Genomic DNA, 23,775 nt, shown 5'->3' with positions numbered 1-23,775 from the left:
TCCTAGCTAGAGCAATTAGACAAGAAGAAGAAATAAAAGGAATACAAATAGGTAAAGAAACTGTCAAAATATCCCTATTTGTAGACATCATCCTATATCTTAGAAATCCAAAAAACTCTACCCCAAAACTCCTAGACACCATAAACAGCTATGGCAAGGTGGCAGGATAGAAAAATCAACTTATAAAAATCATTAGCTTTTCTATACACCAACAACGAACAATTGAGAAAGAATATATGGAAACAATTCCATTTATAATAGCCTCAAAAAAAATCAAATATACCTAGGAGAAAACTTACCAAAGGATGTGAATGACCTCTACAAGGAGAACTACAAACCCCTGAAGAAAGAGATTGAGGAAGACTACAGAAGGTGGAAAGATCGCCCATTCTCATGGATCGGTACAATCAACATAGTAAAAATGTCTATATTACCAAAAGCAATCTACATGTTTAATGCAATTCCCATCAAAATCCCAATGACATTTATCACAAAGATTGAAAAAAATCTACATTAAAGTTCATTTGGAAACCCAAGAGACCACAAAGAGCCAAGGTAACACTCAGCAAAAAGAGCAATGCTGGAGGTATCACAATACTGAACTTCAAACTATATTACAAAGCAATAGCAATAAAAACAGCATGGTACTGGCACAAAAACAGACATGAAGACCAGTGGAACAGAATAGAGGACCCGGATATGAATCCACCCAGCTGTGCCCACCTTATTTTTAACAAAGGCGTCAAAGACATATGATGGAGAAAAGACAGCCTCTTCAACAAATGTTACTGGGAAAGTGGTTATCTGCCTGCAAAAAAATGAAACTAGATCCATGTTTATCACACTGTACCAGTACCAACTCAAAATGGATCAAGGACCTTACTATCAGACCTGAAACTTGAAGTTAGTACAGGAAAGAGCAGGGGATACTCTGGAAGCAATAGGTATAGGCAAGGACTTCCTCAATAGAACCCCAGCAGCCCAGCAACTAAGAGAAAGGATGGACAAATGGAACTTCATAAAATTAAAAAGCTTCTGCACAACAAAAGAAATGGTCTCCAAACTGAAGAGACCACCCACAGAGTGGGAGACAATATTTGCCAACTATACATCAGACAAGGGACTGATAACCAGAATATACAGGGAGCTCAAAAAACTAAACTGTCCCATAATCAATGAACCAATAAAGAAATGGGCAACTAAATCTAAACAAAACTTTTTTCAAAAGAAGAAATTCAAATGGCCAAAAAACACATGAAAAAATGCTCATCATCTCTGGCCATAAAGAAAATGCAAATCAAAACCAAGCTAAGATTCCACCTTACCCGTTAGAATAGCTATCATCAAAAACACCACCACCAACATGTGTTGGTGGGGATGTGGAGAAAAAGAAACCCTCGTACACTGCTGGTGGAATGCAAGCTTGTGTAACCACTCTGGAAAATATGGAGGCTTCTTAAAAATCTAAACATAGATCTGCCATATGATCCAGCAATCCCACTCCTATACCCAAAGGAATGTGACACAGGTTACTCCAGAGGCACCTGCACACCCATCTTTATTGCAGCACTGTTCACAATAGCCAAGTTATGGAAACAGCCAAGATGCCCCATTACTGACCAATGGATTAAGAAAATCTGGTGTTTATACACAATGGAAATTTACTCAGTCATGAAGAAGAACAAAATGTCATCATTCATAAGTAAATGGATGGAACTGGAGAACATCATCTTGAGCGAGGTTAGCCAGGCTCAGAAGACCAACAGTCCTATGTTCTCTCTCATATGCAGACTTTAGACTTAGCGCAAAGGCAGCAATGTTGTTGGACTTGGGTCACACGATAAAAGGAGAACACATATGGGAGGAATGGGGATAGGTAAGAAACCCAAAACAGGAAAGTGTTTGCTGTCCCCACTGCACAGGAGCTAATACAGAAACCTTAAAGCGACAGAAGTCAATATGGGAAGGTGATCTGGAACTAGTGAAAAAGGTCTGGTAGAGATGAATCAACTTGGGTTCTAACACACTTGTGCATGGAAGCAATGCACAAGTATAGCTATCCTTATAGCTATCCTTATCTGTATAGCTATCCTTATCTCAACTAGCAAAAACGCTTTTTCTCATTATTGCTTATGGCTTCTCTTCAACAAAATTGGAGAAAAGGGCAGAACAGGTTCTGCCTGGAAGTGAGGCGGGTGGCGGGGAGTAGGAGGGGGCGGAGTACAGGGGGAAGAAATGACCCAAACAATGTATGCACCTATGAATTTATGAATGAAGAGGAAAAAAATCCTGAAAGAGCTAAAAGAAAAAAAGTTTCTTCAGTATATCAATCTGATCAGCACGGGAGTTTTGACCTGCTCCGTTTCCGACCTGGGCCGGTTCACCCCTCCTTAGGCAACCTGGTGGTCCCCCGCTCCCGGGAGGTCACCATATTGATGCCGAACTTAGTGCAGACACCCAATTGGCATAGCGCACTGCAGCCCAGAACGCCTGACTCAAGTGATCCTCCTGCCTCAGCATCCCGAGTAGCTAGGACTACAGGAGCGCACCACCGCGCCCGGCTTCAATATATCAATCTGTGTGCACTGGAATTTTTAATAAACAGAGCCTTGCTGTGTAAGAAAAAAAAAGAATGTATGTTGAACATTTATCTATTACTTTAAAAAAATTAGACTTCATTTGGACCAGCAAGCAGTAAGAATTTGCCTAGACACATCTCACGGAGGCTAGTGAGATGTGGCCTTTCAAATATTCCTAACACGCTACCTCTAAAACAATTGGAAGAATGACTACACGAAAGGTCCACCTGGTTGATGTCTTTTATTACCCCAAAACATTCTTTCTTCAAATGCTCACATATTCCTGTTTCTAGGACTTAGACATCTATACTTTATATCTGCCAACAGAATCAAACAACTAGACCCTGAATTTGTCATGTAAACTTCCTCAATGTGTGTCATTTTAATTACGAAGTGAAAAGCTTCTTTGAAAAATACTTTTTTCAAATTACTCTAAATAAACATTCTTCCCAATATGATCCCAACTACCATCAAAAGAAATGAGAATTTTCTCATCGTCTTGTCAATAGTAATTATATCAATGTTGAGAAAGTAAAGCTTTCAGTATATTTGACCAGAGTTATAGAAAAGGAGTGATATCCATTATGATACAGAGACCACGCAGGAAATCCATTTATTCAGGCTCCATTTTACACACTCCAGCCCCTGGGACAGGTTTGGACCTAGTGTCTAAGCTTAGGGTTCAATTTTGAGTCTAATGCTCCAAAAAGAATAACTAAAGGACTATAAGACTGGGGAGTAAAACAGGTGGTAATAATTTGTTAAGAGTGAATTTAAGCATATTTTAAGCACTTTTGTAAATGTCACAATGTACCCCCCATAGATTATAATAAATATTTAAATAAAAAGGTCCTGATTCACTTAAAGGAAAAAAATACAGATCATTTAGGTTTATTGAATACCTAAAACATAACATGTACTGTGTTAAGTGCCAACATTGAACAGTCCCTGCTCTCATAGAGCTTATATCCTAGTTCTGTGTAGAAGAGTTCAGGAAGACCAAACAAAACCTCGGTGCAGGGCCAGAAGCGGGAAAAGCACAACTGCTCCCAACCCACTATCACTTAGACTTCAAAATCAGCCACCTCATGTTTTGGAGGCAAGTAAATTGTAAAGCATGACCAAATCAACTATTCAAGAGTCAAACAGATAAATATCAATTGTGACACATTCCTCCTACAATGAAACTAGAGGAAACTAGCAAATACAAAGCCTGGAAATTTAATAAACCAGTCTTTTCACTTTCAAAACATTATCTCTTTACCCACTGTGGCTCCCTCCCAGGATCAGACTGTCTTTTTTCTCACTTTTGTTTAGGTATACTTACCTGCCCAGCCTTTCACTGCTTTCCCAGGAAGTATCAGAGCATGATGATGTATCATTGGAAATCGTTTTTCTCAGAGGTAGTGAGAGAAGTGATTACCCCCTATCATAATACCTTAAGTTAATGGATATGCACATTCCTAGAAGTCCCTATAAAGTACTTAATTGTGACAAGTTCACATACCACAACTAGCTAATACATATTTTCTAACCATAGTCTTTCAGTGCCCACTCAAACCACAATGCTGGAAACTACCTATCCAATCTATGTGCATATTTAACTAGGTCTACAACTCAAACCACTGAACAGTTGATATCTCACCCTCTGACTACAAAATATATTTATGGAGCTCTACATAATTATGTACCAGGCTTCATTCTAAGCATTTTGTATGAATAATGTCACTTAGTCCTTAGGACATCCTTATGAAATGGTTATGAGCCTCATTTTACAAATAAGAAAACTGAGATACAACCCTTCTCAAAGAAGGCAGGAAAAGAAAAAAGAGAAGATGGGACAAACAGAAATAGCAAGATGTCAGATGTTATACCCAACTCTATCAATAATTACATTAAATATATGGTCTAAACACCCCAAGGACAGATCGTAAATTGGATTAAAAAGAACAAATTTTCAATATTAGGCAAAAACACAGAAAACAACATGAAAAGGAAACCCCATGTAGTCATCTTCAATAAAAAAAAATTTTTTTTTCATTTAAAAAATTGGAGAACAGGAGGGCAGAACAGGTCCTGCCTGGGGCAGGGTTGGTACCAATCGGGGGGGATATGGGGAAAAGGTGTGGGAGGGTGAATGTGATATAAATACTATGTACACATGTATGTAAATGGAAAAATGGTATCTGTTGAAACTGTTTCAGGAATGGGGAGAGGGGGAAATAAAGGAGAATGATGGAGGAGGTGAATTCAAGTATGATATATTTGATACACTGTTAAGAACTTTTGTAAATGCCACAATGTACTCCCACCCAGCACAGTAATATTTTAAAAAGCAAGAAACAAAATTTCAATGTTAGGGAAAAAGAAAACAACATGCAAATACAATAAAAAAAGAAAATTGGGTCAGGCATGGTGGCTCCCCACCTCACTCAGGAGGGAGAAATCAGGAGGACGTAGGTTACAGGCTAGCCTGGGCAAAAAGTTAGAGACCCTCTTTCAATCAGTAAGACTGGTGTGATGGTTTGTGCCTGTGGTCCCAACTATGCAGGAGGCTATAGGTAGGAGTAACACCTGAGGCTGGCCTCCTACAAAAACTTGAGACTACCTAAAAAGATCTAAAGCAAAAAAGGGCTGGGGGGGTGTGGCTTAAGTAGCAAGCACAAGGCTCTGAGTTCAAACCCCAGTACTGCCAAAAAAGGAAAGAAAGAGGGGAGGGAGGGAGGGAGGAAAGAAGGAAGTTAGTTGGGCCAGGACACCTGTGGCTGACACCTGTAATCCTAGCTCTTGGAAGGCTGAATTTCGGGAGGATCTAAGTTTGAGGCCAGCCCAGGCAAATATTTTATGAGACCCTATCTCCAATATAACCAAAGCAAAATGGACTTGGAGGTATGGCTAAGCAGTAGAGCACTTGCATTGGAAGCTCAAAGCCCTGAGTTCAAACCTTGGTCCCATTTTTAAAAGAAAAAGAAAATTTTGTGGGAACTAAGGAATTAGTAGCAATTTATCAGTCAACTCCAAGGACATCTTCCTGTCATCTGACAAAAAGAAGATACAGACTAAGCTAGAGGATAAGTACCAAGTCATTTCCTAGCTCCTAGCCCTGAAATGAAGGCTATTTCTGATTTGCAATTGTGGACTCAAGTTTACATGTGCCATGCCCAATCAAAATCTTCTTTCCCTCTCCTTCCTATATTTAGCAATACATTAAAGGAATTATGACTTTTAAATCTGACCTATGTAGAACTGACCACTACACTTTTTAAAAGTATCTAAGAATCAGGAACAAAAATAAAAAATTACTCTTACACTAAGGTGTACCTTTTCAAGTTGTCACACTTTCTGTAGTCACTACTTCCAAAATCTCTTGATCTTAATCATTGTCTACTTGTGTATGTAAATACAAAATCTGTATTCAATTAGCATGAATTAGCATCTTCTAAGCAGTTCCTCTTTTTATACTCTAGACCCAATAAAATCTCATTGGCCCCGACAAAATGTGTCTCTATCCAATACCAACAAAAAAGTGTCTTTAGAAATATTACTTTTAATTTAAAAACTTTAAACCATGTTTTTGATAAAGTGATGAAACAGAATATTAAACAACTGTATTATTATAAGCTTTAGTCTACCTAAGAGGCAGCACTAGGGATAAATATCCATAAAGACAATGATCACATGAGTTCCAGGATCTCTTGAAACATGCTTATAAAAAGTAGGGTTATCATGAATCCCAGTCCACATATCCTATCCCAAATACTCAAAAATGTTTTCTTGGACCAAATTATCAAAAAACTGTATGTCTGTACTATGTTTTACTGTCATAGAAATACCTTTACTAGCATAAATTAAGGTGTCAGCCATCAGCTCAGCTAATGTTCAAGACCATTGTAAGATACTTCATTGTTTATTCACTGAAAAGACGTGATCTTTTTGCTTTATTTTTTAATTATTCATTTATTCACATGTGCATTTATTGTTTGGGTCATATCTTCCCCCCTCCCCTCCCTCACTTCCAGGCAGAACCTGTCTGCCCTTATCTCTAATTTTGTTGAAGAAAAGACATAAGCATAATAAGGAAGACAAAGCGTTTTTGCTAGTTAAGGATAGCTATACAGAAATATTCCTAGAATCACTATCATATACAAATCAACTCAAGTTGATTCATCTCTAACTGATCTTTACACTGGTTCCTGATCCCCTTCTCATGATAACCTCTGTTGCTTTAAGGTTTCTGTATTAGTTCCTCTGGAGTGGGGACATCAAATGCTTTCATGTTTTGGGTTTTCTACCTATTCCTGTATCTCCCGTGTGTGCTCTCCCCTTGTCATGTGATCCATGTCCAACTACATTGCTGCATTTGCCCTAGATCTAAAGTCCGCATATGAGGGAGAACATACGATTTTTGGTCTTCTGAGCCTGGCTAACCTGGCTCAGAATGATGTTCTCCAGTTCCATCCATTTACCTGCAAATGATAAGATTTCATTCTTCTTCATGGGTGAGTAAAATTGACGTGATCTTTTTGTGAATGCAAGCAAGTTTCTTTAAGGCTCCAATGCCAGGAAACACTCTATCGCAACTGGTTTCTTATTTCATGGATACTGTACTTTCTACACTAACCACATTACCTTCTATATGTGGTCTGCCAGTTTCTCAGAGCCAATATAACTTCATTTTGGATTAGTTTCACCCAAAAATCAAATCTTCTCATTTACTTTTAAAATACTGCACTATATTTTGTCATAAATCATTGCTGGAATATACAGGGATAGAAATAAAACAGTTACATAATCATTGAAAATATGAGGCTAGTAGGATTATCACTCATACTTGGTTAAAGTGCTTCCTTGAAATGACCCTAGTTCCATCAACCAGTTAACTTCTCAATAATAAATTGCAATCATTTGTTAAGGCAAGGAAAACTGCTCTATCATTTAACCCAAAGCAGATAGACAAGCAACTGTCTTCCAACTTTTAACCAGTTTCAGACTGATTGAGGGTTAGTTATAAAGTTAAGACTTCTTTGGGGCAAGACCCAGGGGGAAAATAAAAAGAAAAAACCAACTTGCCACCTTCATTCTACCCTGAGAATCAAGTGAAAGCTATGAACCCAGAAAAGTGTACATTGTAACAAATTTATTCATTTGGGGAGGCATAAATATCCCCATGACCATTAACAAGCCTAAGATTAAGAACTTCTTTCTAGAAAATGACAAACCTGTATGCCACTCACTAGAACTTGAGTTCTGCATATTACTTGATTTTCATGTAAAGGTTTCAAAGATGGGTTGGGGATCATGGGTATCTCTTGCTCACATTACTTGGCAATGAGATGTTCATATTGTGATAGCTACCATAAAATGTCCTGTTTTGTTCATCTTTCCTCCATAACTACTCTGTATGTAAAGCAGTAAGCCTTGTCTCACCCAGCCTCTATACCCAGATTTATTTTTCCTCAGAGCATCTCCCTCCACCCAACATTATATACTTGTTTTCTCCCTCCACTCACTTGATGAGGGCAGGAACTTGTTTTGCTCATGGTTGTACCTCTAGCGCATAAGAGACACTTTTTTTAAAATGAATTTTCTAACGCAGACTCTATTGTCTATAGTAGGAGTTGGCAGGCCAAATCCAGGTTTCCACCTCTTTTTGAAAGAAAGATTCTCTGGAACTCAGTCATTAACATTATGATTGTTTTCATGCTACAATTGCAGAGCTGAGAAGCTGCAAGGCTGTGTGAGCCCATGGCCCACAAACTCTCAAATATTTAATATCTGGCATTTTATAGAAAACATTTGATGGCATTCATTTGGCCCTTATTTTCCAAGCTGGATTGGAAACACCCTCGACAGAGGAGCTGGTTCTTACACTCTTTTGTACTTGGAGCATAAGAGATGTACAGAAATAGCTATCACTACACAAAAATACATATGTCCTAATCCCAACATAAATTATTTTTGCATAGTTCAAGCCAAAGCTACTTTTTTCCATTATCAATGTTTTTCATACAAGGCCACCAAAGAATATATGGAATAACTAGGAAACAAGAAGAGATAGCCAGGTATGGTGCTGCATGCTTATGATCCCAGCAGTAAGGAAGCTGAAGCAGGAAGATTGCAAGTTCAAGGCCACCCTGGACTACATGGTGAGACCTGTCTCAAAAAAAAAAAAGGAGATATTGATGTCAGTTACTATCACCGACTTCCTAATTCAAAGTCACAATTGCATAGTCTTTAAAATGTGAATGAAACATAACTTGAAAGCTCTTCCCTAACATTTCAAACAAATGATTTTGAGGTAAACTGTAGTTATCTTCTCAAAGTCAAAAATAACTTTAGCGAAATCTTTCTTTTTATGCCAGGTACATGTGAGTGGTTAACAGTCAATAAAGAGACCACTCTCCTACAAACAATTATTCTGCTCATTATCTGTAAAATACAATTACCTAAAAAGGGCATCAAGATTTATACCCTTTTGTCCTTTCTAAGATAAGCTCAGCATTTCTTAACCTGTTAAAAATTATATCCTTTTTGACAATGAAAATGTTGGTTTGCATAGGTATCACTGTTTACAAGAAATCAAGGACTAAATGGGTAATTCTACACATTTTCAGCTCCCTGCTTACTCCAAGTGCAGAAGTAAACAAGATGTTTTCCATATTTTTGGATGATATATTATTTGACAACAATGTAACCCATGGAGAAGAAAGGGCTAAAAAGCTTATGGAGTTATCTTTGCCAAGCTATTCTAAATAAGCAACAATATACACAATGCTATATAGTCATTTGAGAAAATTACTGTTTATTTAGAAAAAAGGTTACATGGGTAGAATTCAGATTAAAAAATTCTTTTAAAAATGTCACTGTGAAACTTTTCCAGACTTTAAGTTCAGCAATACAAAGCTCCTATAATTGTAGAATTCAAACACAATTAACTTTTTATTTTCCCCCCCCTCCCCCAAGATTTATCTATTTACAAGAAAAAATGGCAAGGGACATGTGGGTGCTGGTATCTTTTCCTTTTTTTAAACAGTTTTTAATGTTGTATGTGTACTATATTAAATGATTCTTAGGCATTGCATCAGAAACTGACCCCATTTTATTTTTAGTGACTCATTAAAAACAGGCTAAATAAGAAATTAAAACTGAGTTCTAAAATGATTCAAAATGGTTCAATAATTGTTTATTTTCAGTTTCAAACAGTAAAAAGGAAGCATTTTAAATTGGTGGGGAAAGGGGTAGGGGGCTAAAGCCAGGGACTATTTAACCAAAAGTGGACTTCTGTACATATGTAACCTTATTTGCTTTTTGGGAAGTGTATGCAGCACATTGTGCTAAAAATATGGAACAATTAACATTTCAGCCATTACTGAAAATAAACATGTAGAAATTAAGGAACAAGTTAAAATACAGTAATGCACAAATCAACAATTTTAAGTTTTCCACATAGAACAAGAAAGCAGATAACTGAATAATTTAAGAAGGTGTAAATGGGCTCTCTTCATTCATGATTCTCCGCAATCTAATCAGGAAAACAAATTTCTTGTTACAGCTGAGTAATTCCATTCCAATCTCACCTGAAAGAAACAAAGTGATTATGTAGACAGATAAGGGAGGGAGGGAGGGAGGGAGATGGGGTTAATGGAGGGAAAGAAGGGAGAAAGAGGACAGAAAGGAAATAAGGAAAATGGAAGGAGGAGAAAGGGAAAGAGGAGAGGGAAGAAAGGAGGAAGGAAACAAATGATAGTTAAGAAAGAAAAGTTAGTGGGTTTCACTGACAGCAAAGGCTTTAGTTAAGTTCCCAGGAAATGATGAAATATTTGTATATTTTTTCATTGTCCATTCTTAGAAACCATTAAGACAGGCACACTATGACTTAAAAAAAAAAAAAAAACACTGAACGAGACGGGGTGTAGGGAAAAAAAAAGTGAAACCACAGCAAGTGAAACATTCCACAGGGACAAGCAATAGCTTATCAAAAATAAGCAGAACATGTACCAAGGAAACTTAACCTATTTTACATGATCAACAACAACAAAAAAAAGAAAAATGACATCACATATTTTCACAAGGACACAATTTTAATAGTGACATATTAAGATGCAATGTCTGCTAAATTATAAAAATTGCTTTAAAAATATATCGACTCAATTATACTCATTTCCTTTCATTATGTATTGACATTTTTCAAATACTGCATAATGAAATAAATTCAAAACATGATCATTACATGTGGCAAATCATTTCACATCTGCCTAACATTATTCCCAAATTTTAATCTAATGCTTAATGCATTAAATTTTATTGATGAAAATACTACATTCACATATTTCATAAAAACAGAGCAAGGGGCCTTAGAAAATAATCACACTTGCATGAAATGCTGACAAATAATTTATGTATCATTTCTACAGAGCATTCTGTTCACACCGTGTATATTCGACATTACCAATTATAATTGCAGATACACTGATGTTGAACTTACAATTTTAATACTTAAAAATCATTGTTCCTGTCCATCGACTAATGAATGGATAAACAAAATATAATACACATTCATACAATGAAATATTATTTAGCCATAAAAAGGAATGGAGTATTGATACATGTTACAACATGGATGAATCTTGAAAACATGATACTAAATGAAAGAATCCAGAAACAAAAGGCCACAATATTGCATGATTCCACATACAAAATGTCCAAAATAGGCAAATCTATAGACAGAAATTATAATAGTAGTTTCCAGGAGCTGAGAGAAGTGACTGCTAATACACCTGGGGCTTCTTTTCAGGAAGAGAGAAATGTTCTGAAATTAGACAGTCGTGATGATTGCACAACTTAACGAATATACTAAAGACCACTGAATTGTACAGCTTAAAACAGTAAATGTATCTTGACTTTTTAAACTGAAAAAAAAGTAATGTTCCAATAAAGACCATCATGGTATCGATATGACCATAACTAATAGAATAAGAAATAGGTTCTCAATCATGAGGATGTCACATTAGGAGAATTACTGGCCAAAGACAATTCTGATGACATATTTAAGGGCACATGAGAGGATAAAATTGCTGTTGCTATTAAAATATGTAAAGTAGATCTTTCCAGGGAACCAAAATTAAAATTTTTACACGAAGCCAAAATCCTCAACATAATTATCCCAATGTATATTATCAAACTTATAGGAGTTCACACACAAAGACAGTCTATCTACATCATTAAAGAACTGGTTCCAGGAGGTGATTTCCTCTCCTTTCTGAGAAAGAAGGATGAACTAAAACTCAGTGAAATTTTCATTAGATCCTGCTTCTGGATGGCATATCTCGAGTAAAAATTGTATGCAGAGGGACCTTGCTGCAAGAAACTGCCTGTAGGTGAAAATAATGTTCTGAAAATCAGTGACTTTGGAATGTCTCATCAAGAGGATGGTGGTGTATATTCATCTTCTGACTTAAAGCAGATTCCCATTAAATGGACAGCACCAGAGGCTCTTAATTACAGGAGATATCATTCTGAGAGCGACGCATGGAGTTTTGGCATCCTCCTCTGGGAGACCTTCAGCTTAGGGGTCTGTCCATACCCTGGAATGACAAATCAGCAAGTACAAGAGCAAGTAGAAAGAGGATACTAGAAGTCAGTCTCTTAACAGTATTCAGACAGTATACAAAATAATGCTGAAGTGTTGGGATTACAAACTTGAAAATGCCCCCAAGTTCAATGAACTTCAAGAAGAGCTAGTTTCTATCGAGAACAAAGTCATATAACGATGAAACAGTGCCAAACTCAGCCTTCTGGACTCTTATCTTCAAGAGAATAATAGTTTTGTTCTCATTAACAGTGAGCATATACCACATTACCTGCAACTTTCTTCAAAATTTACTTTTTAATTAGCTTATTTTAAAATATGTGCCACTTTAACTATGGGAAAGAAGAATGCACAGCTTCTAAATGTAATGTGTCACAGAGATTTATCTTTTTTTACACCTAGAATTGCTGATACAGCCTCAGTTCACTCTGCTGGCCCCCATCTCACTCACACACACACACACACACACCCCTACCTACAGGCGCTATGAACTGTACACATACACATACACACACACCTACCTACTGGTGCTATGAACTGTACTGTTAATACCACATCTGTAGGACACATTCAAACAAAAGGTAGCCTTCCATTCTGTTGAGATAACTACATTTATAAATATCATTTTATATTGGTAATTATCTGGACCTCTTTGGTTTTTCTTTTTGCCTGAAATACGTTCCGTATTAATCAGTGAGGGGTATCATTTCCTTGTTTTCCATAATACCCTCCTCTTTATCAGGGCATCAGAACACCATGCATGAAATGCCCTCAAAGAGCTCTCTAGCAGAGTTGGGGGTGGCTGATTTTAAGTGATATTCTAGACAGTGTAACATCAAGAGGCAAGTTTGAATAGTAAGGTGATCTGAATAAAAGAGCAGCTAGAGTGGTGACCAAAATAGAGAAAAAAAGACAAACATAAAATCAACCTTCTTATTAGAAGTATGCCTTTATAAATATACATACACTTTTAAATTTTATGGTCAAATTCACCAGAGAGGTCTGAACTTATGTTTCAGTAATTCATAGATTTCTTATAAAATAGCCCTTTTGGTGGCAACAAAAAATTTTAAGAGGAACTATAAAATACAAGCCCCCCAAAATAATAACTAACTCATGGGTAAGTGCCTTTCACTGTAAGGAGGCATCCCAAAAATGTGTTCCTTACATTTTACCAACATCTGAATTTGTCAGGATTTCACGATCCTAGTGTTTGGTTCACTTTTTCTCTCTCCAACTGCCCCCCCACCCATACACACCAAGTAGAAGGGCATATAAAGACGAAGTTGATGCTTAAAAAGTCAAATAAATATTTATAAGGAAGAAAGAAGTTATTAGGAAAAAGACACAGGGATGGCCAACCTAATTTTTGCTTTACACCTTCATGTGCCCTTAAACTGCAATCTAGTTAATTCTTATAACGAACATAGTCCCTAAGATGTTCCATGTGGATAAAATGCCAACTATGGTAAGATGAATCTTAACTGTATCCAAGTATGCTTTTCAGAATAAAGTTGTGTATAGGGTATACAAGTGTGGCATGGGAGCCTTTCATAATGGCTCATGTCTACATCCAGATTTTAAACAAAGTAAAACAGAACCTTAGTGAAGAATATTGGGTCTACCTTAAGAGGAAGAGGAAGGAAACAAAATTCCTCCTGCTCTCAATTATTAGGTGCCAAAGTGTATCAGGGCATAGGACTCACACCCAGTACTTTCAAAGAGTACTAAAAGATAATGAAGACAAAAATGGTTTGTATATATCATTTTAATCTCCTAACACAAACTTCCTGTATGTTAAGTAATTACTATGTAAGAACAAAATGAAAGCATAGTAAAAACTGCTCCTTAAAAATATCCTGCAGCATATAAAACTTTCTTAATCAGTATGGTTTCCCTTCCATCAAATAGTGTAAGTAAACTGAACCTTCTTCTGATAGTGGAAAAAAGTCACTGTTGCACTTCAGCAATGTTCAAATTGATCCCCCGAAATACTACCTCTGTGGGAACCAATGACTAGGACAAGCAATGACTATCTAATGAGGAAGAAACTTAATCAAACACTCTCTCCCTAATACCTATCACTACTATTCAGAATATACCTCAAAATGGCAATGCATTCCTAAAATTAGAAATCTGTGAGACCTTAGGTCATTTTCCAAATATAGTCTGAATGGGGGGGGGAGGGGAGGATGCTTAGAGCAGGAATTAAAAACTTAATTATCTACAGGGGTTAGGGATATAATAGAAACAAATGAAGTAAATTTTGTGTAAGGCCAAGAACGTACACCTAAGAACTCACATTTTGCCCCAGGACTGAGAATTTGCAACCTTGGGTTTAGAGGATAAGAATATGAGACTGGAGGTAAGAAATGAACCTACCAAATATATTGGGCCTTGTTGGAAGGAATGAAAGGTTAGAATAGGAATACAGTGAACTAAAAATACAGATGGACAGGATATGAGTTAAGGACCACACATACCAAATTAAAACTGAGAACCCAAAGGATGGTTTATAGTAGAGGAAAAGGTTAAATAAAGGCAAAGAATTAAAAAATGTTCGAGACTAAATCAAAGAGAAGTTAATATGAATTTGGATAAAGGCTTTACAGGTAACAAGATGCAGAAAATAAGCAGAAATAGTTTTAAAACTAAAAACAGGAGAAAGAACAAGAAAATAGACTTTGGAGGGAATTTAATCTAGGTCGCATTTACCAGAATTTTCTTACTTCTATTGTGATCATATTAATGTTGCTAAAATCAGGGTGATAAGTACAAATTAATGTCATTTCTCTACACACTCCCCTAAAAAAAAAACCCTCAAGGGCTAGTGGTATAGCTCAAGTGGTAGAGGACCTGCCTAGCAAGGCCCTGAGGTCAAAACATCCAACAAAAAAAAAAAAGAAAACCAACCAACCTTGAAACCTTAAAATTAGTGACATCTTTGAATCATGGCAATATGACATATGTTAGCAGCTGTCCTTTCTGTAGAATAGAAAATAACTTAAAAGGGTGGCAGAGGCAGCAGATTTAGAAGCAGACTATAGGAAAATGGTACCAATCAGAAAGGATCAGGTTTCTGAAGGAAAAGGAACAAAAATAGAAAGACTTAACCAACCCCAGAATGAATCCAAATAGAAAGAGGCAGCCAGAAAATGTTTTTGAACCTACTCCAAAAAAAGTACAGTACATAGTTGTTGTCAAGACTGAACTTAGGGTAATCATGAAGCTAAATATATCTTCAAAAGGATATTTGAGCTGAGAGCATGATTCAAGCAGTAGAGTTCTTGCCTAGCAAGCCTAAAAGCCTAAGGCCTCAAGTTCAAACCTTAGTACTTGCCCCCACCAAAAAAAGAATATCTGGACAATAAAAAAAATATTGAATCTAGAACCTTTGTTGTAAGACCAACAGCCAAACACATGATAGTCCTGGCCAGTTTTTCATACCTTTGTTCCTGAGGGATTATATAGAGAAATAAAATACAAACTCAAGGCCAGTGTAAGAAAAACTCAAAATCCATAGCAAAACCTTCACATACAAAAGAACAAACTTAGGTACTAAAAAGACAGGAATATAAGTCACAGTGAAAGTTTTCAGTGATGATGGCTGGTCCATTCCTAATGAAAATTTAAGAGGGAGGCTTTTTGTCTCCTCAATTTATCAGATGTGGAAGCAAAATGCCAAATTAAAAGAAAAGATGAAGAATAAAACAAAAAGCATAATAAAGATTAACAGGCTATAGTTCACCAGAGAAGACAGGGGGGTAGGGCAGCTAGAAATCAAGAATCTTCCTAATTAAAAAAAGTTAAACTTTAAATGCTCTTTCATAATTCCTGCTTATCCTACTCTACTACTTAGATAATAGTACAGAATAACAAAGCAGAAAAAGCACATCCTTCACCAGGAGGCCATTTATCTGGCAACCTCAAATCCCTGCTCTGCAGCCAAAATAAGTATGACAAAAACTATACCCTGAAGCCTCTTTAATGAACTGGCTTGCAGACATTTATCGCTCTTTAACAACTGTAAATAGCCTTAATTATCTATCGAGTTTCATAAAAGATTAGAAGCAGTCAATAATATTAGGGGCAATGAATAGACAGCAGGCATATGCTTAATATCACTAAGAAGTGACAGTTAAAATGGAAGCAAGAAAAAATGAAAAATGAAAGCTATAAAAAAGCAGTCAACAACTTCAAATATGTCTACCTAGAACCATTAAACACAGGGGAAAATCATCCTACATTCAGTAATCCTAAAGCATCATCGAAGTAACTATTCAGAAGTTAATTATAAGTGTGCAAAAAAAATATTTGGATCTGAACATTCTGTCCACTAAGATTGACATATAAATTATTTAAGATGGTTAGAATATGTTTTATATTTCACATAAAGTATAATACAGATATTCTTTTGAAAATAAACATGCATATTTAAATTCTAGTACTAAAATCGCAGGCCTAATTTTCTGGCTTTGCAAAACATGGGCAAACAGAGGTATGAAAGCTTAATCTTTGCATAACGTATCTGCATGAGCAGGCAAAAAGAACAGAGAAGACTAAAGAATAAGACTTAGGTTTGAGTATTGGCTCTACTATCTAATATAGTTTCAGTTTCTTTACCACCAATTACAGACCTACAGGTACTTTTTAAAAAGGTAATTAATTATTCAGAAAAGATAAGAATGAGTGGTGAAGAGAAACGCAGAGGTTTTTAAATACATCTTGATGCTTTAAAAAAAAGTGTAGCTAATCAGAAGCTTTGGTCATTGCATTTAGGTAGAAAAATCAAGTAGCTGCATCTTGCAAAATGGATCTAGTTTCTTCAACATCATCAAGCCTCATTTCATATCCTTAAATGAAAAAGAGGTGAGAGGACACTCACCTTGATTGAAAGTCTTCATTATCTGTGCTTATCCGAGGACTTATGAGTAGATGACAAATTAAGGGAAAACAACTTTGAAGCAAGAAAGTATGGTGTCCCACCTTTTAGTATAATCCCTCAACGTGCAGACATAATTGGCTCTGACCAGCTCAGTAGCCTCAAACTCTACCAGCTTTGCTGGTCTGTCAAATCATTTTGTCCTTCTATTCACCATTATCCCAGCCCAATGGACTCACTATTCCTTTTCTTCCTCTTGGTGACAATATAGCCAGAGATTATAAATCCCTTAGTGGCATAAAACATCTCAGTTACCACAGATGTTTTAAAAAAATAAATCAAGATATCTTCCATTTTCATATTTCATACATTTGAGAGGGTTAACTGGAAAGACCATTTTAAAGCTAAAAATCTCTTAAGTATTTAGACTACATACTACAAAGGTGTAATTTTAAACACGAACAGTATAAAAACTTTCCATCATTATGCTGATTGATATTAATATTAAAATGAAAAGGATATTGTTTCTTCTCTTCCTTTCCTCCTGAACTGTCCCGTTTCTCTTTCTTTTCTATCTTTTCTTTATCATGCCTGGACTCCTACAAGTAATGGTGGATTAGTTGGGAAAGGGAAAACCGAATTTTAAAAAAATCAGCTCAAAATCCCCTTTCATACATATCAGACACAATTTTTCTTCAAAAACTTAATTATTAGTAACTTATTAAGAAAAAAACAACTTATTTAATATGACATCAAAAGCACACACAGTGAAAGAAAAAAATAGATACATTAGGCTACACCAAAAATAAAAACTTGCATCTAAGTAAACTATCAAGAAAGTGAAGGGGGCTGCATACAGGTTGGGAGAAAATATTTGCAAATCATGTATAGGAGTCTACTAACCAGAATACATAAAGAACTCTTACAACTGAACAACAAATAGACAAGTCGATTTTAAAATGGTGAAAGCATCTGATACGGGAGTACACAGAAAGATGTTTGACATCATTAATCATTAAGAGAATGCAAATCAAAACCACAATGAGCTACCAGTTCACACCTGCTAGGATGCCTGATTTAAAAAAAGAAACTAACTAGTATTGACAAGGATGTAGAGAAATTTGCACCCTAATACATTACTGGTAGAAATGTAAACTGTATAGCACTGTGAAAAACAGTGGCAGTTCCAGAAAAAGTTGAACATAAAAATATTATATAACCCAGAAATTCTATTCCTGGGTATATATCCAACAGAATCAAAGACACATATGCAAACAACTATTTCATAGCAGCACACAAATGTTCAGAAGAACTAATCACAATAGCCAAAAAGTAGAAACAACCTAAAAATCTATTAACTGAAATGGATAAACAAATAAGGTATATTCACATGACAGATTAGTCATAAAAAGAAATATAATAATGGTAGATACTGTAACATGGAAGAACCTCAAAAACACTCTTCTAGGTGAAGGAAAACAGACACAAAAGGCCTTATTATTGTATAAATCCATTTATAGGAAAGATTAAAAATAGGTAACTATACAGAGAAATAAAGCAGATTTGTAGTTGCCAAGGACTAGGAGAAAGGAATGTGGGGAATGACTGCCTCATGAGTTTAAGGTAGGGTTCCCTTTGGAACAATTAAAATGCTTTGGAACTAGATAGAGATGGCTACATAGTGTTATAAAAATATACTAATTTTTATTAATTAATTGTACGGTTTAGTTAATTTCATGTTATATAAATTTTACCTCAAGTAAAGAATACTGAAAAGAAGCAGCCTATCTTTGAAAGCATATAGAATCAAACCACTCACCTTTCTGCTGAAACCACTTTTATAAACTACAAATATACTGCATATATTTTTAACATATACAATAATACTTTGTAAATACTTTAGACTTTAGTAGTGGCTTATTACTTTATGTAACATGCATGAGACTTAACTTGAGTATCATCTAAAAAGCACCTTATTCTTAATTTTAATGTCAAATACAAGTTTCAAACGAATGAGCATGTTAGAATAAAATATTTCAAAAAGGTTTCAAAATGCATTTCATTAAGATTTTATGACAGTTTGATAGGGTGACTAAATGTTATGATATTTTGATGTCAAAAATAAAGAGAAACTAAAAACAAAGAATTCTGGGTGGAGAAAAAAGAAAATACAAAGAAAAACTAAAACACAAAGAAATAAAATAGGTTGGGGGCGAGGGGGGTGGAGTAGCTCAAGTGGTAGAGTGCATAACTAGCAAGTGTGAGGCCCTGAGTTCAAGACCCAGTACTGCCAGAAAAAAAAAGGTAGATTAAAATAAGTGGGAGTAAAATTGAGAGGAAAGGAACATCAGAGTATACTAACTCTAACCTCCCAGTGATTTAGGATTAATCTGGTTCAAATTCCCCAGATAACCTACCCTCCCCAAATGTCTCCTCTTCGTACTCGCAAATAATTAATAAAATACTTGATTAGAAAAAAATTAAATGTGCTAAATTTTCAAAAGATTAATTTTGTTTTCTTTTAGAAAAGATACATTGTTCCTTCATGCTCCTAATTTACCTTTTTGCCACCGGAGGAGATTTTATCCATCTTCTCAGATTTAAATGAATCACCACCCTTTTCTTTGCCTGAAGATTTTGACTTATTTTTTTCCTTGTCTTTCTCATTTGGGTAAGGAGACTCGCATGGACTTTCACTTTTGTGTCTTGAAACCCCCACTAAAATTACAAAAGAGAATCATGAAAACCTTTCAATTCACATTGATGATTGTTTCCAAGATATTAATATATCTAAATAAATCTACCTACTTGTTCCATTTTCCTCTTTCCGCCTCTTGGTTAGGTCCGGTGGCACTTCCCGGTCATTGTTTGAGTGATCCTAGAATCAAAAATTGTGAACTACATTGATCAAGGGTTTATGTTTTTACTTTAAAGAACTACTTTTATATAAGAAAGACACAGCTAACTAGCATTGGAGAATATTTGCAGTAGCTTCACATACTTGGTAAAATGCAAGAGAGACTGGTAGAAATTCCTAGGCTAAGGATTCTTATTACCGTAGAAGATGCAAAAATACTTTTGTTAAAATGTTAAAACTCCAAACAACACATTGCTAATAATTTTAAAGAAGCAACAAACACACTACTATACATGATAATGAGTTTTCCAAACTAGTTTTAAAAATTACAAACCCTTTTCCGCTCTTTCCTGTCCTTTTCATCTTTTTTCTCTCTTTCTCTGGATCTTTCCCTTGACTTGTCCAGATCTTTCTTGTCCATTTCTCTCTCCTTACTCTTGGACAGTGGTGGAGGAGTATGATTAATGTAGAGCTGTTAAATTAAGGCAATATTACTAAAGATTATTAGTTTTCCAATATTGGTATCATCTGGTTTTTTGTTTAATAAATGAAAGAAGACAGATAAGTCATTGTCAGCTCTCTGTATTATAAGAGATAAAATAAAAAGAGCATTGTACAAAAATTATACAAAGGTTTAATTTTTGGCCTTACAAATTTGCCATTTACACTCAGTCAGTTCACTACAGCCTCAACTGAGACTCCTTAGTAAATTCAGAATCTAGAGCTCTTCTATTCACTGAAATATAAAGACATGTAACCACCATTTCAAGAATCCATAATTGGAAACAGTGACTGAACTTTCTCCACTGTAAAAACAAAAAATACATTTCTATACAATCATGAAACTATTAACTCTTACCATCCACCAACAGGCAGCCAATGGTGACAGTGTGTAAAATTATACAAATAAAACCTAGCTATGACTTTAATAGTAAGTCTTTTTTGCCTTAGTGTAAACCAGGTAGTGATTACCCTAAATTATTTTTTTACAAATGTAAAATCTGCTACATATTTTCTACTTCTGAAAGCATTGCAATTCTATCAAATAATCAGAACTGATTGTAAATTCTGTCTTACTGATTCTAAGTAGCTCAGAAAACTATCATTGTCAGCTGAGGTTGATTAAAATATTCTATTCTTTCTCTGTGAAAAGATCTATATAGGCCAGAAGAAAGCCAAACATCAAGGATATTGTAAACAACTGAAAAATATCACTGTCTATGGAAATCCACTATAAAAGAAAATATTTAAGAAGTAGTCAAGAAATAATCTGATACCTAAGTTTATGGGATTTATAACTGCTACAAGTTCATGCTTAGTTTAATACATTCAAAGTATCAGGCAACAAAAACCTAACTATAATTCTTTACATAACTTCATAATTCTAGGTATACCTTAGGAATGAACAGAATCATGAGTTAAAAGTCAAATGTTTTTACATGAAGGAATCCTTTGGTATTCAAAGGAATACAAGAAAAAAGACCATGAGTTTGAGAATTAAACACTTATTTTTTAACACCAAATATTTTCAATTCAGTTGGTTCAGAAATATTGCCATAGCAATGCAGAAGCAGATTCTTTAAAATTTCAGTTTAAAAGTTGATGATCAACTGAAATAGACAAAATGTTTATTAATAACAAAGAGCAAGAGAATGATAAACAATCATAAAAGTACTTGTCTAAAAGATACTCTTGCTGAGTTTGCCTTAAGTGACACTTCAAGATTTTTGTAATTATGATGTTTATTCACATATTCAGATGTTATTTATGAAACTGATAAGACAAAGTCAATAATATATTACTGCAATACTCAAAGATTTCACTAAAGTAAGTATTGCTTCATTTGTCCCATTAAAATAAAAAAAAATGTTGGGGTGCATGCACATGTGAAGAGCGCACACACCCACAAGAATGACATTTTAATCTGTGACTACATGAATTCTGTACTGCAGGTAATTAACTTTTCTAGGACTTACTTCTGATATTAATATTCAAATACTTCATTCTTGACATAAAGTCAAATAACTGATACATAATCAGAAACTGATTTAGAAATGTACCCAATTCAATTCCTCCTTTCTGCCTTTCCAAGAATAGTTATGATCACATGTTTTTCCACAAAACAGTTTCTCATTGTCCACTGAATAAAATGCACACTGCTTAGCTTAGGCATTCCAAACTCTCCACAATCATTTCACAGTTATATCCTACCACAGCAACCCAATGAGTTGTATGCTGTGGGCATCACTTCTTAATTCTCATTCTTTCCAGGAGTTCTTTACTAGCTTTTAATCTCTTAAAAGCTTCCTTATTCTTCAAAGGCAGTTCAACAGACATTAACACTTAAAATCATCCTTCAACTTTGCAATTCAGTTTTCTGAACTCTTTTTAGTGACATGTATTCCCTATTAATTTCATGCCATTTATTTTTGACCAAAACAATTTCCAGTACAGAAGGAGAATCAGAATGACTTTTCTGTTTCTATATACTTCCCAGAGCATCAGACATACACTGATTATGTAAAACATGGTTGCCAAATAAAGTTAATGATTTGTTAAAATGATCTGTATGCAGCATTGTTAGATTTTGTTCTTGATTTGCTTTTATTCTTGACACTGGGATCATTAACGTCCAAAAAAAAAAATTCTGACTAATTTTCAAACTCTAGGCTTGGTCATGCTTAAAAATTGTTTTTTCATCACATATAGCTGCTAGGATTGCTAGATCAAAACACAACTGATGAAAAGTAGAAATATGCCAGTTGGAAATGAGGATGGAGGATGAGCTGAGAAAGATTTGGATACTAAATTAGATTTTTCTCCTTTTAATCTCATTTGAAATGACAAACCCACTTATATAACTTTTACTATGAATTAGAAATGGAAAATAGCAAATAATATAAAAGAGAACCCCAAAGGCAAAACATAGCTAAAAAGTCAAACTAAAGCAGGGAAATAATTCTATGTGTACAAGTGACAAGATAAACATGAAAAACAGACACATGTGCCCAAACCCTCTGTAACGTAAAAGCTACCCCCAGAAACACTGAAATGAAACATTATCAATTTTAAAGATCCAAGTCCAGGAAAAACCTAAGACATTCAATATTAGTAAACTTTCTAGACACGTAAAAAACCAACATCAGTTACTTTACAAACCAGTACGCTGGATGGTTTGCCAAAGTTCATTTCATATACTTATTGACTGAACACCGAACCTTATTGCCAGGCATTATGTGAAGCACTAAAGATTTGAAAAGTGGTATGAGTCACGTAACTTTTAGAAGCACATTTATATGCCATTTTCAAATTTTTCTGGTTGCATGTGGAACAAGTCTACTGAATTTTAAATGCCCAGAAAGTCATCATTTAAAAAAAAATTAAAAGGTTGGGATTGACTTCAATCATTGTATTTTAAAATACAAGATAAACCCACTAAAACAACTAGAAACCCTTTCAACTATTGCTGAAATAGGTGCAAAGACTTGAAGAACCCTTAAGTTTAGTTCATATTTTGGAACTAACAGGTTGTATGCCACCAGGGAAGGCTTAAGAATTTTTTGTCTCTTATTTGTCAAAAAGACACTACCATCTGCACCTACTTAACCTAACAGCACTATTATGAGCACGAAATAAGACAAATATACATTATCCCACAGTGTTTTAGTTTCAAAAGGCTTTCACAAATGTGAGGAACCATAAACTTCATCACTGATGAGAAAATTCAGTTAATTTTAGCAGCAGGTTTTAAACTGCCTCAAAATATGTTTCAGTAAATAAATACTCACATATTAAGACTACTAACACATGAATATAAAATAGCCTGGCACAAGCCATTGATGGTTAAGGCTGACAATTACAATCCCAA

At 35.2% G+C, this 23,775-nt stretch overlaps 1 protein-coding gene and 1 pseudogene across 9 annotated transcripts in view; one reads left to right on the top strand and one right to left on the bottom strand.

Annotated features, from left to right (window-relative positions):
• The window catches only part of LOC109689540 (tyrosine-protein kinase Fer-like), a 42,185-nt pseudogene extending 29,972 nt beyond the window's left edge, over window positions 1-12,213 (top strand).
• Window positions 9,362-23,775, bottom strand: part of Thoc2 (THO complex subunit 2) — a 115,075-nt gene continuing 100,661 nt past the window's right edge. For 6 of the 9 annotated variants that reach the window (XM_074062909.1, XM_074062914.1, XM_074062915.1 and 3 more), the window contains 6 exons: window positions 20,242-20,379; window positions 19,859-19,928; window positions 19,611-19,768; window positions 17,573-17,649; window positions 17,054-17,099; window positions 10,642-12,163 (listed from right to left, as the gene is read on the bottom strand). In XM_074062909.1, the coding sequence (XP_073919010.1) occupies window positions 17,072-17,099; window positions 17,573-17,649; window positions 19,611-19,768; window positions 19,859-19,928; window positions 20,242-20,379 (471 nt within the window). In that variant the 3' untranslated portion in view covers window positions 10,642-12,163; window positions 17,054-17,071. Of the gene's footprint in view, window positions 10,157-10,641; window positions 12,164-17,053; window positions 17,100-17,572; window positions 17,650-19,610; window positions 19,769-19,858; window positions 19,929-20,241; window positions 20,380-23,775 lie in introns of those variants that run through there. The other 3 variants (XM_074062910.1, XM_074062913.1, XM_074062912.1) reach the window with 3 other exon arrangements.

Source organism: Castor canadensis, chromosome X (genome assembly GCF_047511655.1).
Source record: "Castor canadensis chromosome X, mCasCan1.hap1v2, whole genome shotgun sequence".
Taxonomy (NCBI): Eukaryota; Metazoa; Chordata; class Mammalia; order Rodentia; family Castoridae; genus Castor; species Castor canadensis.
The sequence above is the reverse complement of the archived record's forward strand: the minus strand, read 5'-3'. Positions and strand labels throughout refer to the sequence as shown.